Raw genomic sequence first — 14,509 nt, forward strand, 5'->3', positions numbered from 1 at the left:
GTATTTTGTTGATGTTTGTTTCTCCGGCTTCCGGTTACTCCCTTTTCTTTTTCTTTTTTTTTTTTAGGCGCGTTAAGATTATTTCTGGTGCAGAAGCCACAAACAATAATATGGAAGAAACGCACAAAAAAAAAACAGTGAGAAGAACATTTGCAAAGGGAAGAAGAAAGCAAAACAGCAACCAAAAAAAAGTGCTAAAACCGCTTGCACTATGAAAAGTAATCTCATCTTCCACAAAAAAAAAAAATTAGCTGGAGACATGATTGAATTCCTTTCATCAGCAGCTGCTGACGGTAAACCATCCGCTGACAGTCTCACACGTTGGTACGGAGTGCACAGTTGAAAATATGGTGAAAACTAATCGACCGCGCAAACTGCTTGACCAAGTTTGTAAATAGAGAGAGAATGAATATATATATATATATATATACATATATATATTTCGGAAAAAATGATGGGAAAATATCGAAACCAGGCGCCTCAAAGTCAAAACACCTCTTGAAGGGTTCCTTCCAGCAGTTCCTCATCATTAAAAAAACATTCAAGAGCTTCATCTAGAGATTTCTCATGAACCTTACTTACGGGTACCACCTTCCCTCGCCCATTTTCCCGGCGCTTTTCGGGACTTGCAGGAACTTTAATACGTTGGTTAACAACCTTCGGAGGCGATAACAACCTCATCGTTGGTTCAATTTCAACCCTGTGCAAGTTCATATCCGTTTCAACATCTAGTAATGTATCATGCAGCAATTGCTCTTCCCTAAAAAACTCATCGAGAGTATCTTCAAGCGATATGTCTCTCACCACTCTTGAGGTTTTTTCCGCTCTATTGGTTGTTTTTTCCACAATCGGAGAGATTTTATTTCCTCTGGAATCCTCCTCCTTGTGCCTTTTCACATTTGTTATATTTTCCTTTGGTCTCTCAACCGCTGTTGATTCGAGTGCATCCTCAACTTTTGGATTAATAATATTTAATTCGGCACGGCACACGTTGACTCGGCGGGGCGCTACGAAATGGGCCCATTTTAGAGGAGCAACACGAAGAAACACGCCAATCAACACAAAAATAAGCACAGCACACAATAACTCTAATATGATGGAAATGTTTGAAGCATACGCCAACTTTTCCCTATCGATTACCTGAAAGAAAAAAAAATACATCTCAGTACTCTCGCAGCGAGTCCCTCAAAGAAATGGTTTGAGTGAACACTTTAGTCTGCGATCACAAATAATAATTTTTTAAGAAAAAAAAAAAACTTCCCACTTTCCCGTCCGACCTTGCACTATTCTGCAGGCACGTATCGGTTTATTTATCTTTATAATCTTTCGTTTACCTTGTCCCTTTCTCTCTCTCTCTCTTTTTTTTTTCTTCTTCGTCTTCTTTTGTTTTGGTGTGGCGCCTCCTTACTAAGATATGAGATATCTACGGCACCAAAACCTTAAAAAAAAAAAAAAAGAAGACTAAGCGGTAACAAAATGTAATTGTGCAGAATGTCATGGAAACAAATGAAGCTATTAGTTCAGAAGTTTGCAGAGTGATGACACACAAACACACAAACATATATATATATTTATATATTTATTTATTTATTTATATATTTATATTTATTGATTTATACGGTGGAGTTGATACACATATAATAGAAAGTAACAATAACAGTAGTAGTAGTAGTAGTAGTAGTAATAAGGCTTAAAAAAAAAAAAGAAAAAGAGGGATGCAGAGAGGCGGAGTGCGCAGGTGGATGGGGGAAAATAAAAAGTAATTGAGGGTGAGAATAAAAGTAAGTAAGCAAGTAACTAAAACAAAAAAAAAAGAAAACAAAACAAAACAAAACATGCACACGGAAGCCCACATACACACGCCTGCGCACGTCTAGTGTACGAATATTGGTCAAAGAATCTTTAGAATGACATGAACATACACACGCATATCCATTCCTCTCTTTAAGTGATTACTTACAGATTGTTAAATATAGTTAAGTATAAGTGTAAATATATATAAGTAAATATATATATATATATTTGTGCGTGTGTGTGTGTATTTTTTTTTTTGTGTTTCTTCTTTTAGCCATTTGATTTAGCAGTGTCGACACCCGAGATCCGTAGTCAAGAGAAAAATGTTGGGAATAAGTAATAATCGTAAAATAAAACAGAAAAAAACAGATCAGATCAGAAGATATTGTCGCAAACAAAAAAAAACGAAAAATCGGGGAATCTTGGACTGAAAAGGTACGGAACGGTAACATAAAAAATCATAAACAAAAACAAATGATATTTTTTTAAAAAAAAAGAGGCGGTGAAGTAAAGCAGGAAAGGTAAAAGCAGTAATGACGACGGGATTAACCACCTAGAAAGACAACAAAAAGGACAAAGGTAAAATTGAATGGGGAGAAGGGAGTGGTTCGTACCGTCGCTGCGGTAAACCTTAAGCAAATAAAGATGAGATGAAAAAAAAAAAGAAGGAAACGAACAAACTCTTTTAGTTTTTGACAAAAATTGGCATTTTCGTACTACCTCGACTCCTCCCTCTTTTTGTTATTGCTGTTGTTTTCGGGGCTGCGAAACTATCAATATGAGGGGGGGCGGAGGAAAAAAGCAAAAACAATTACAATTACAATTACAAGATCATTATTTTATATGACAGCTATTACGCACCTTAATATCAGTACGCGTGTGTTTACTTTTTAACAAAAATAAAAGCACACATTAACAAACAGTCATAAATGCCTTTATTTCCTCCACTCCCACCACCACCACCACCCTGTGATAACCATTCAACTGCCTTTATTATTCCCTTTTCTTGTGTTTCTTTTTTTTTTGTGTGTGTGTGTGTTTTTGTGTTTCGCATAACCTAACAACCATGTGTATTATATACCGAATTAAATATATGCCCGTAAATATCGATATATAATTAAATATTTCTCCACCCCTTCCTATTTCTCTTCCTTAATTTATTTTTTCTTCCATCACCGTGGAAAATTGCTCATTGGTTCACTGTTTTATCACCACACACTTTTAATATCCCCCTTCCTCCACTTTACATTGCGCCACCGCAACAAAAAAAAAAGATACGAAAAAAACAAACAAACATAACATAACATTAAAAAAGCAAATGAACTTAAACAAAATAAATGGTAAATAGAAAGCACGTAAAGCGAGTGAAATGAGTTGGTTGTAGAAATATGAAGGGGTTGAAAACAAAAATAAAAAGAACAGACAAAAAATACATAAAAAAATTGAAGAAATCTGGAATTATATATATATATATATATATATATATATATATATATGTGTCTGTTGTGCATAGTACACGTAAATGTCCACAAAACCCTAACTCATGAAGAATATGGGGAAAAAAAGATATTATTGTCGGCGTTGATGAGAGTTTAAGGAACATAACGAGATGATAAGCACCAAAAAAAAAAAAAGAAAAACAAACATTTGTCATACCACAAAAATAAAAAAACAATGGAACCTGAAACAACACAACTGCGCCGAGATTCGATTATCATTTAAAGAAAAAAAAGAAGGAATAACATTTAAAAACGAAAAAAAAAACAGGAGAAAAAAAAATCAGACAACGATACACCGACGGAATGAATAAATTAATAAAAACACGACGAATGTAACTGCGCAAAGAGTAAAGACGGAAGTCGAACACAACAAACAGAATAACGAGGTAAACAAAAACGAACATAAGATGATAGAAACAGCAAGGATACGCAATATTACACAATCACGCAGCATACGAGAAGGGGGAAAATGAATGGAAAAAACAGCCAAAACAAGACAGATGCACGACGGATAGAAGATCAACTAAAAAACAAAACGGGTTGGAAAAAAAAACTCAAAAAAATCAGCGAGGGAAGCGCATAGGAGTCACCAAATATGCGATTAGTTTCCTCTCAAGAGTCAATGCAACACACCGCATGCACACATAAATATATATAGATATATGGATATATGGATATATGGATATATATATATATATATACCTTCCCCGTACTTTCCTTCATTTCCTTCCACATAAACATGTTTTTATGCTTACTTTTTCTCCCCTCCTCCTCTTCCTCCCCCTCAGTTCGTTTCTCTACCTCAGTTATGTTTTGTTGCATCACAAATTTTTCGCTCCGCCATATATCTAAATAAATATATATATTTATATATATTTATTTATTTATCAATTCTTATTTATAAACATATGCATATCAATGTTTCAATTATCTTATCAACAGCATCCATGTACTTAATAACTTTTTGGCCTCCAACACTTATCCACGGCACCGAACAGAACGAAACTTTTTCATATAATATTCCTTTAACCGATGTGCCCCAAAGATATATACAAACGCAATTAGAACAACAAAATCATCATCTGCGTTATGATGATTTCCTCTTTTTTTTTCTTCTTCTTCTCATTTTCTTTTATTCTTTTTTAATTTCTAATTGTAATTATTTTCTTCCTTCCACACACACACACCCAAGTGGTCATAAACACACGTACATGCATAATTATATATAAGTGTGGTATATATATATATATATATATATATATTCCCTACCCCATCATATCATATTATATTGCACCAAAGGTGCGAATACAAACGAAAAAAAAATCAATATACATAAATGTATAAAATATGGATGCGTATGGTTATAATCGCAAAGGCTTATCTCTTGTCTTCTTATTTCTCTCTCACATAATTAGATATTTTTCTTGTTTTCGTTTATTTTCCCCTTTAATTCTTTTTGTTTTTTTTTCTTAAAATCACCTTCGCCACCAAAAAACCAAAAAAAAACATAAATACATACACACACGTAACCTTCCCGCATTCTCCATATCTGCTGAATGGTTGGTTTGTTCACGATTTATTTATTTATTGTTTTGTTTTCGCTCCCTCCCCTCTCTTTCTCTCTTTCTCTCTCTCTCTTCCTCATCCAAAATCCAAATTCCCTCTTCCTGCTTCTTTTTTTTTCTTTTCTTTTTTTTTCTTTTTCTTCTTCTTGCTTTTGATATTTTAATCATTTTATGATTATTATTTTGTGTGTATGTGTGTGTTTGCGTGTCTGTTCTTTTCCTTCTATTTCTCATTCTCTTTCTCATTTCCCTCCTATTCTTATTTCTTTTCCTCTCCCTCACTTTCCTTTTTCCTTTTTATGCTTCGTTATTACCTGTGCTTTTTCTTTATATAAATAAAAAGAAAAAAATTGATGGAAAAGAGAGAATAATTAGTGCCAATTCAGAACAAATGGGGTACTTGAAAAAAAAAAAACAGAAAAATAAACAAAAAAAAAAAGAAAAATAAGTAAAAAGTCCACACGATGTTCGATTGTTTTGTGTGGTCGCTGCAACAAACAGTGAAAAATATTGTTCGATCCTAATTAGTAAGTTTCCTTATTATTTTTTTTTAATTAGTACTGATTGATTCACTTCTGAGGAAACGCTTCAACAGCATTTCTATTTTCTTTTTTTTTCTTTTACCTTCCTCCTTTTCTAGTAGAATTACCTCCTTCTTTCTCCTTCTTTTTTTATATTATTTAAATATTTTTTTAATTGATTGTTATGACTATTCTTTTTTTTTCTTTTTTTGAAAAAGAAAACTTTTTGTTTCACCTGCATCTCTAACTTCCCTCTGATATTTTTTTTTTTCTTTTCCTTCACGATATAAAATTAGCCCGATTCGGTTCACTTTTAAGCCTTTAAGTTCATATGAGGAGAGGGAAACAAGAAAGAAAGAAGAAAAAAAAGAAGAAGAAAGGGATAAATTTGAAATAATTAAATCCATGCATTCCAACAAGGAAGGAAACGTTCATTTTCCTGGCCGTATTTGTTTTGTTTTGTTTTGTTTCCCTCATTTCACATACCCATAAAATTGTGTTGCTCCATTTACTGAGTAATGGATGACAACAATAACAGGCAAAGAAAAAAAATGGTAATAATAACTATTATTATCATTATGGTAATAATATATTTTTTTAATGACTAATAATAACAATAATAATAATAATATTAAAAAAAGAAAAAAAGAAAGGGGAACAAAAAAAAAACTCGATGTGCTTCGTCTTCTTCACCTTAACTCTAACCGCTCCCCATAGCCTTCGTTTTCGTATTTCCACTTGCATTCGCAAAAGGTAATGATAGTAATAATATTAGTAATTGTAGTAATTATAATAAATATAATAAATATAGCAACATAACGACATGGCATATTTTAAATTGTAAAAAAGGGTGAGGAAAGAAAAAAACAAAGAGGGGAACGGACAAAGGGGAAATAGAGAAGCTACAAGGAGAAGTAAAAAAAAAAAGAGCGCTTCAGGGCATTGGCATATGGATAGAAAGAAAGAAAGAAAGAGAGAGAAAAATAAAAAGTGAGCTAAAATAAAGGTAAAAAGGAGGAGGGAGCAAAAAAAAAAAAAAAGAGGAAAATAACAACAAACAAACGCGGAAAGGATCAACAGAAACACAAACAAAGATATGCACCCGCACACGCGTACACAAAACAGGTGGAAAAGGAAAAAAAAATGAAAATGGAAGCAAAAGGGGAAAAAATGGGAAAAAATGGGGGATCACAACGTTGTTCAAAGAAGCCTAACAACTCAAAAAAAATTTTCCCCCTTTTTCCCATTCTTCTACTCGCACCATACAAAAAAAAAACAATAAATCGCAGCCGTGGGAGCGTTGACAAACACAACACACACACACACGCACACACACACACACGCACACACGCACACACGCACACCGCCACAATTAATATATTGAGGGAAGAAAGAAAAAAAAAAACTCTACCGCACTTCATCATTTTAAAAAGAGGGGGGGAGGAGAGAAGAAATACAAAAAATCCGTTGAAACACATTCAACCAAACACATATTGAAAAGGAACTTGAAGACAAACCTTCGGAGGAATGATAATCAAGTAAATGAAGGCAATGTCAATGACGATCATATGCGGGTGTAAAGTCTCCCTAGACGGTTTGTACCGCATTTTGCACCTCTTCATCCGATACATGAACCACCTGATGAGTGTTCGGCACCGTTTGGTTCCCGCCTTCCACAAACCATGGATGTTGGGTAATCTCCGCAACTGTTATTCGACGCCGCGGGTCTACGGTTAGCATGCGCGAAATAAGACTTCGAGCGTTAGGTGAAAAGTGACGTGACATGCGATACTCCCCTCGCTCAATTTTGGTAAAGAGAGCATTAACATTCTCGTCATCAAAAGGAAGATATCCCGCAAGCATCACAAACAGCACCACACCGCAGCTCCACACATCAGCCATCACACCGTCGTAGCCGCGTTCCTTCAGTACTTCAGGAGCCACATAATTTGGAGTGCCGCAAACGGTTTGCAACATCGTCCCTTGTCCACCTGCATTTCCATTATGCAAATGACTGAGACCAAAGTCGCTTATCTTCAGTGTATCATCCGAGTCAAGCAGCAGGTTTTCAGGCTTAAGATCGCGGTGAGCAATACCTTGGCTATGACAATAGTGAACACCTGCAATGAGTTGATGGAAGTAGTGGCGTGCAGTATTTTCATCAAAACGCTTTGCTGCTGCGATTTTATCAAACAACTCCCCACCAGTAACGAGTTCCAGTACAATGTAAATGTGGTTGGTTGTCTGCATGACCTCTCGAAGCTCGATAACATTCGGTTGGCGCAACACCTTCATTACTGCAATCTCTCGTTTGAGTTGCTCTTCCATCCGCTCCCGCACGAGTTGTTCCTTGTCTATAATTTTAATGGCCCATTCTTTTCCAGTTTCCACATCACGGCCAATCTTTACCTTTGAGAAGTTTCCGGATCCGAGCGTTTTTCCAAGTTCATAACGCCCAATGCGTTTCGTACCTCTCATGACGGTAATTATATCAAACGCGCAGGTATCAAAATATATATATATATATATATTCCTTTTCTTTTTTCCTTTCCTTTCCTTTCCTTTCCTCTTCTCTCTCTTAGGGAAGTTTCCTCTAGCAACTGCTTCCGGTTGCCGCCCCTTCCCCTCCCTCACTTTGTTGTGGTTCCTTTGTTTTTTTTTCTTTTTTTTTTGTTCTTTCCCTCTTTCGCAGACTTTATTTCCTTCTGTTTTTTTATAATTATTGTTGATTTTTTTGTGCGTGTCTTTTTCCTTTTTTTTTCCCCCCCTTTCTTTTCCTTTTTCTGTTTTTGTTTTCTTCCCTCAAAACAAAAAGTAAAATTCTCTACTGTTTCTGCCTGTTCAAACCCTTGACACTCACTAAAATTATGTCAGTCTTAAGACGGGAGCCAAAACAACAACAAAAAAAAACAAAAGGCAAAGGCACAGGCAAAAACAAAAATATAAGTAATAATAATAAAGAAAAAAAATTAAAACTAAAAAAAAGGGATCAAACTGATCGTAGTCCTCTTTTTCTTGTAAGTGTTTTTTTGTTTCGTTATATTACTGCGGTCCCTTCAAATTATTCTTTCTCACCTATGTTTTTATATCTTTTTTTTCTTTTCTTTTCCCTATTTGAATCGTTATCACCCAACGCACAACTTGTGAAGTTCCTATATTCCGTCAAGATCCCTTTTTTTTGTTTTTGTTTCTGTTGTTATTGTTCTCGCCTCTGAACTTTCCCTTCTGTTTTCCAGCTTTTTTTTTAAAAAAAAATGTGCTTTCTTTTTTCCCTTCCTTTTCCTTTTCCTTTTCGTTGTTTTCGTTGTTTTTTTCCTTTGCGTCCGCCTGTCTAAACCTCGTTTACACCCTTCGCCTCGGTGGCTCACGGCGTTGGAGGACTTGCCACTAAACGAGTGGACGCCCGGCAACTATAGGAAACAAATAAAAAGAAAAAGAAACAAATAAAAGAAGAAGTGAATTGAATTGAAGAAAGAGAAACACATGTGATCAACTTGTGAAACACAAACAATAAATAAGTAAACATAGACGCATTCATTCATTCATTCATGCGTTTACCTTATGTATATATATATATATATATAATTATTTTTTTTATTATTTATAGATACAACGATAGCGGTACTACTACTAATACTACTAAATATTTAACAAACAAGGAACGTATGAATAATAACAATAACGTCAACAAATACCCATACGCAAATATGAAACCCCCGAGGACGCCGGAATTACTCCAGTTGATGGTTTTCTAAATAATAAAAAAAAAGGGTAAGAAAAGAACAATGCCGCCAGCACCTCACACGCAAAGATTTATATAAACACAAAAATATAAAATGCGTACAGATATATGTATAAATATATTCGCTCTTACATACAACTAAATATACATGAATATATATATATATATATATGTGTGTGTGTGTGTATATATATGTATCTGTATGTGTATGTATATGTTTATTTTCATTTTCATTCTTACTTATTTACGGACACGGAAGTGCACCAATAAATACACGTTCCATTAATTTACCCCTTTCATTTGTAGCAACGCACGCAAATTCATATAATTAACCTCTTTGCTTCACCATTTCAACTGCTTCTTTGATTTTATTTTGTTCCATTTCCCCCCCCCTTCCCTTTTCTCTCTTTCGTACCGACAAAAAAAAAACTAACAAGGTGGAACGAAACATGGAGTGAACCACAAAACAAAACAGTAAGTAAATATAACCAAAAAAAACAATAGGGGGAAAGAAAACAAAACTATAATATGGAAAAATAAAAATAAAAAATAAAAAAAAAGTGAACGGGCAAACGACGCCATGCAAGCATAAAAATACAGAAAAGTCACCTTTCCTCCCTCAAAAAAAAAAAAAACAGGAATGACACACACGCACAAAGAAGTAAAAGTGGCTCACAAGTTTACAAATATGGAGAAATCTCCCCGAATCCAATCTATCGTTTCAGCTTCTGCTTCTTCACATTAATTTCCTTTAAATGAGATACACCGTTTCCTAACACCAGCAACAATAACAACGATTATGGAAAGCAAAAAGTCACATTTGTTTCCTATACTTTTCGCTGACTCCCCTTCTTTCCTATCTTTAATATTCTTTTTTCAGAAACCTTCTCTCCTCCTCCATCTCCCCTCCTTTCCTTTTCATTTCTTTTAGTATTCTGCTCCAAACAATACTAAAAGTAATTAATATTATTATTATTATTACCATTATTATCATCAGGGGTTTGCAGATACCATTTGCTTTGTTTCACTCAGTAAGCAAAAGAGGGGGAGAAAGAAAGGCGGGCGAATGGAAAAACAAACACGAGGCCAAATGTCGGCGCTGAAATATCTCCAGAGTAGAACAACAAAACATAAATTAAAATTGCCATTACATAACATGGCAGCATTTCGTTTTCTCTCTCTGCCGCGGAAGGCCAATCGACACTGAGGAGGGGACCGCTTCGCCAACAGTTTGCTGCGGGGACGCACACGACTCGGAGGAACGCACAGACGTTAAGGAACGACGCGCTGTTCTATCGGTTATTTCAGAATCGGCTGCCGTATGTGACTCGGCTGCCGTATGTGCAACTGATGGTGGGCGTGATACCACTATAACACCCCGTCGTCGACTACCAAATGGTGCACTTGAAAAGGGTGAATGCTCCTCCGAGGTTGCGGGAAACGGTTCGGATGTTGTTATCGGAGACCGACGTCGCGCCGTTTGTGTAACCGCAACAGGAACCTCCGCAGCGGGTTCCGTATCCAGAAAAAAGGGTACCCGATTAGACATCGGTGACGACGCGCAAGCGGTAGAAATGTTCGGTGAATTGGCTGGAACTTCACTAAACATGGGTAACGACCGACTTGAATGCAAAGCTATCGATTGGTGCGGACCACGTGCGGTCGTTGGGCACAGTTCAGTAGAATCCGCAACTGACGAACACCGTGACGCCTTCTCAGTTACAGGGTGTGAGTGAACGGTCGGTGCAACTGAGGAGCGAAGCGATATTTTGTTCGTGACCAGAGATCGCTCGACGGTAGTCGGAAGTGCCGGGCATGTCCACTTTTCAGGGGTGACGAGTGACGCATCGGCAGTAGGCGTTATCGATAGACGGTCTGAAGCGGCCGCTGGTGATGATGGCGATTGCGCGGTGGGTGCTTCCTCTAACGAATTCTGCGAACCATCCGCAGCGACAGCCGTCGATCTCGCTGTCGGCACAACTGATGGTTGAGGGGAAGCCCTCGAAGAGGCACCCGTCATCTTAATAATGGGTGTTATTCCGGTCCGACGTGAAAAAAACTCACTAGCAGTAGGAGAGGATGGGCTATCTAATAAACATGAACCACTCTCCGAAAGACGCCTCCACCTCACAACCCTTTCGGCGACCACACGCCCACTTGCCTCTTCAGTAGTTCGCGAGGTCCTCCTAAGCGATGATGCGGGAGTTCGAGGAGTACCCCTCGACGTAACCCGCCCAGACGCTGCATTTGCGCTGCGTGCAGACCCCATAATTGTAACTATAGGGATTCGAGGTGTCGTGCTTGCCGTCGCAAAACCCCCCATTGCTCCAGGTTTTCGACTAAGGCTTCTTCTTGATGTCACTGCAGGAACCTTAAGTGGGACTAAACCATTTGGTACCGAAAGGCTTGCTTCCATCCCACAGCTCTTTAGGGTACTTATGGCTGATGGTTTGGGAACTCGTGGTGTGACAACGGCCGATGTTTGCACAACCTTCGCATCATGAATATGAGGGACATCCTCATCCACCACAAGTTCAACCACCACGTCATCGTCACCCACAGGGCTCGCGGGGATATTATTACCTTTGACTGTGGTAGGCGTAACGCATGCCTCAGGTCTTCGATGTGTCATTCTTGTTGCAACGACAGGTGGACGGAGTGTATCGGTCGTTCCTGTAATCCCGTTTCCTGCGCCACAGTTTCGTGGAGTTTTTTTTGCCGCTGTCTCAGTGACCCTAGGAGTTCTTTCGACACGTACTGCCAAATCAGGCGATGGCGGTTGTTCTTCCCTAGAGGTAGAAGGAACCTCTACATGTTCCACAACTATTGTTGGAGACGCTGTTTCCCGAGTGGCCGCAGCAGCGCGGGAAGCAATCGTTGTAAGAGGCAAGTGCTGCGAGTAGGGGGACATTAAAATACACTCGGCGCTTTCACCCGGAAGGAACCATTCACTGCAGCTTAACTCCGGAGCTGCAGGAGTTGGGGACAATAACTGTGGAGTGGGTTGATCCGAAGACGCCATGGGAAGATAAATGACAGTCTTGGCCAAACCGTCTCCCGCGTCTACTGATTTTGTGGCCTCGAAATCATCATCACATGAAGGGATTAAATTCAGCGGCGTTTTTTGTGCGGGTAGTGCGCATTGCCGCGGTGATGGAGCACGTGAGGTAAACGTTGTGGCACTGCTCTCAAACCATTTCATAACGCTGTCACCATCAAGTGTGTGAGACGAGGTGTCGCATGGGCGCGGTGTGGGGTCACCTGTTACCTTCTTTCCCAGTAGAGTCGGAACCATGCGGGGAGTGCGGTACAAGAGATAATCTTGTGCAGGATCTAAGTGTGTAATTATCTTACATCTCTTAAATTGTTCCAGTTCAGCAAAGATGTTGATAGTCATTCTGCTCAACTCTATAAATGAAAAGAAAGCGTTTGGTGTGCCCCTCCTAGTTTTCAACCTCTCACCTTATTCCCCTCACCTTCCACGCTTCTTTGCTGTTTCCTCTTATTTTTATTTTTACTTTTATTTTTGATACTTTGATCCTGTTTGTTACCCCGCTGTACTTTAATTTGAAGTATATTTGTCCTCCTGTTCTCTACCTATTTCCTTTGATACTTGAATATGCGTACACGTTTATTTTATATACGTATAATCAAATATATATATATATATATATATATATATATCTGGTGCGATTTCGCCACTAGAAATCTTCTTCTTATATTACAGGGACCCTCCTTCTTCCAAAAAAAAAAGGGGGGGGTAAAAAAATGATAATCAAAAAGCTAATAAAAGATGGTTCAGTGACGGAATTTCTTCTCTGAATAAAATATGAAGGCCTTCACTGTTGGGTAAAACCCCTCCCCCTTGTTCAGCACCTTTCCTTATTTTCTCCTAAATTTTCCTTTCCTCTACTTAGAGCAGCAAGGAAATCAAACAACGCTGATCATATCCATGAAGAAGGAAAGGAAAGAAAAAAAAAAAAGAGTACAATATGGGGAAACCCAAAAGGTTATCGTGTAGAGGCGGTAACAAAACAACAAATGAAAGGGGGGAAAAAAAAACGGCATCCAAGCCATTCATAGAAATGGTTATCAAACATCAGATTGTATTGCAACTCTTTCTTTGTTTCTTTTCCTCCTTGCGTTTCCACTTCTCATTCATGGCTATTGCTTCTACTCCGCTTTGTCTTTTTTTTTTGTTTATTTGACGTCCGTATGCTTGCATGCGTGTGTCTGAGCATGTTTCGTGTTCGTTTGCTTCTTTGTTTTACCTCCATCCTCCTCCTCCTCATCCTCTTCCTCTTCCCCCTCAAAAAAAAAAAAAAAAATGATCCACCACAAAGATACTCTCGCAAAAGAGAGCAGGAACAAAATATGGTGTCTGTTTTCTCAGTGTGAGCAATCGAGTTTTTCCACGAGGCAAAAAAAAAAAAAAAAGACACACCACGCGACGAAGGGTCACGATAACCAGCAAATTGAAAAAAATAATAATAAGTGTAATAATAATCAAAATGAAAAAAAAAAGAAAAAGAAGCAGTTTGAAGGAATAATCCTCATTCTGGTACCTCCTTTGCTATTGCCCTTTTTCCCTCCTTTTGCGCTCCACTCCACCTCACGTCCGTGGAAACGTATGAGTGCAAACTTCAACCCGCACAAAAAAAAAACAGAAAAAAAACGCTACAAATGCGCGGATGGGCGACGGAATCAATCATTGGTCAAAAGGCGCAGGGGGTCATTTTTTTCTTTTTTTTTTTAAATCTGTTTCTGTTTCTGTTTCTTTTTTTTTTTTTTGCTTTTCTTTTACTTCATTCATCCTAATTTTCCTCTACACCTCCCTTCCTTTCTTGTTTGTTCGTTGTTTGTTTGTTTTTTTTTGTTGTTGTTGTTGTTATTGTGTTGCTTCCTTGTTTTTATAACTCTCCTCTTCTTTATTTGTTGATTGGTTCCCTCATCTTCTCTTTTCCCCCTTCACTATTTTTCTTTCTTTTCTTTCCTTTCTTCTAAACTTTCACTTCATTCCTCTTCCTTATTTCCAAGATTATGTCACTAAAAGGTGCCATCAGAGGAATGAACTAATGAATTTGAAGAAAAAAAAAAGAAAAGAAAGAAAATGAGCAAAAACACAACAACACATGCACACACACACACACACTCACACACTGACACATATGCATACATACATTTATATGCACAAACATACGCGTGTACATGAATAATAAGAGATTAAAAGGAAGGAAAGAGGTGCTCACACAAAAAAACAAACAAATACGAGAGAGACACGCACATACAAAAGTAGAAAAAAAAAAAAGAAACAAAGATATAAATAAAAGCACTAGCAGATAACAAGAGGAGAGGGAGGTTGACGGAAGCAAAAATAAATGAACGAAT

General features: G+C 37.6%; 3 protein-coding genes across 3 annotated transcripts; all 3 read right to left on the minus strand.

The window, feature by feature from the left end:
• Positions 1-486: 486 nt before the first annotated feature.
• TbgDal_VIII480 (hypothetical protein, conserved) lies at positions 487-1,161 on the minus strand (the record flags this gene model as incomplete). The annotated part of the gene is made up of 1 exon (XM_011777070.1): positions 487-1,161. One exon carries the CDS (start codon positions 1,159-1,161, stop codon positions 487-489), a length of 675 nt encoding a protein of 224 aa, XP_011775372.1.
• Positions 1,162-6,966: 5,805 nt separating this feature from the next.
• TbgDal_VIII490 (serine/threonine kinase, putative) lies at positions 6,967-7,857 on the minus strand (the record flags this gene model as incomplete). The annotated part of the gene is made up of 1 exon (XM_011777071.1): positions 6,967-7,857. One exon carries the CDS (start codon positions 7,855-7,857, stop codon positions 6,967-6,969), a length of 891 nt encoding a protein of 296 aa, XP_011775373.1.
• A 2,411-nt stretch (positions 7,858-10,268) lies between these two features.
• On the minus strand, positions 10,269-12,518 carry TbgDal_VIII500 (T. brucei spp.-specific protein; the record flags this gene model as incomplete). Its single annotated transcript, XM_011777072.1, has 1 exon — positions 10,269-12,518. The coding sequence occupies one exon, from the start codon at positions 12,516-12,518 to the stop codon at positions 10,269-10,271; it is 2,250 nt and encodes a 749-aa protein (XP_011775374.1).
• Positions 12,519-14,509: the final 1,991 nt, after the last annotated feature.

The sequence above is a fragment of the Trypanosoma brucei genome, chromosome 8 (assembly GCF_000210295.1).
Source record: "Trypanosoma brucei gambiense DAL972 chromosome 8, complete sequence".
In the NCBI taxonomy this organism is placed as follows: Eukaryota; Euglenozoa; class Kinetoplastea; order Trypanosomatida; family Trypanosomatidae; genus Trypanosoma; species Trypanosoma brucei.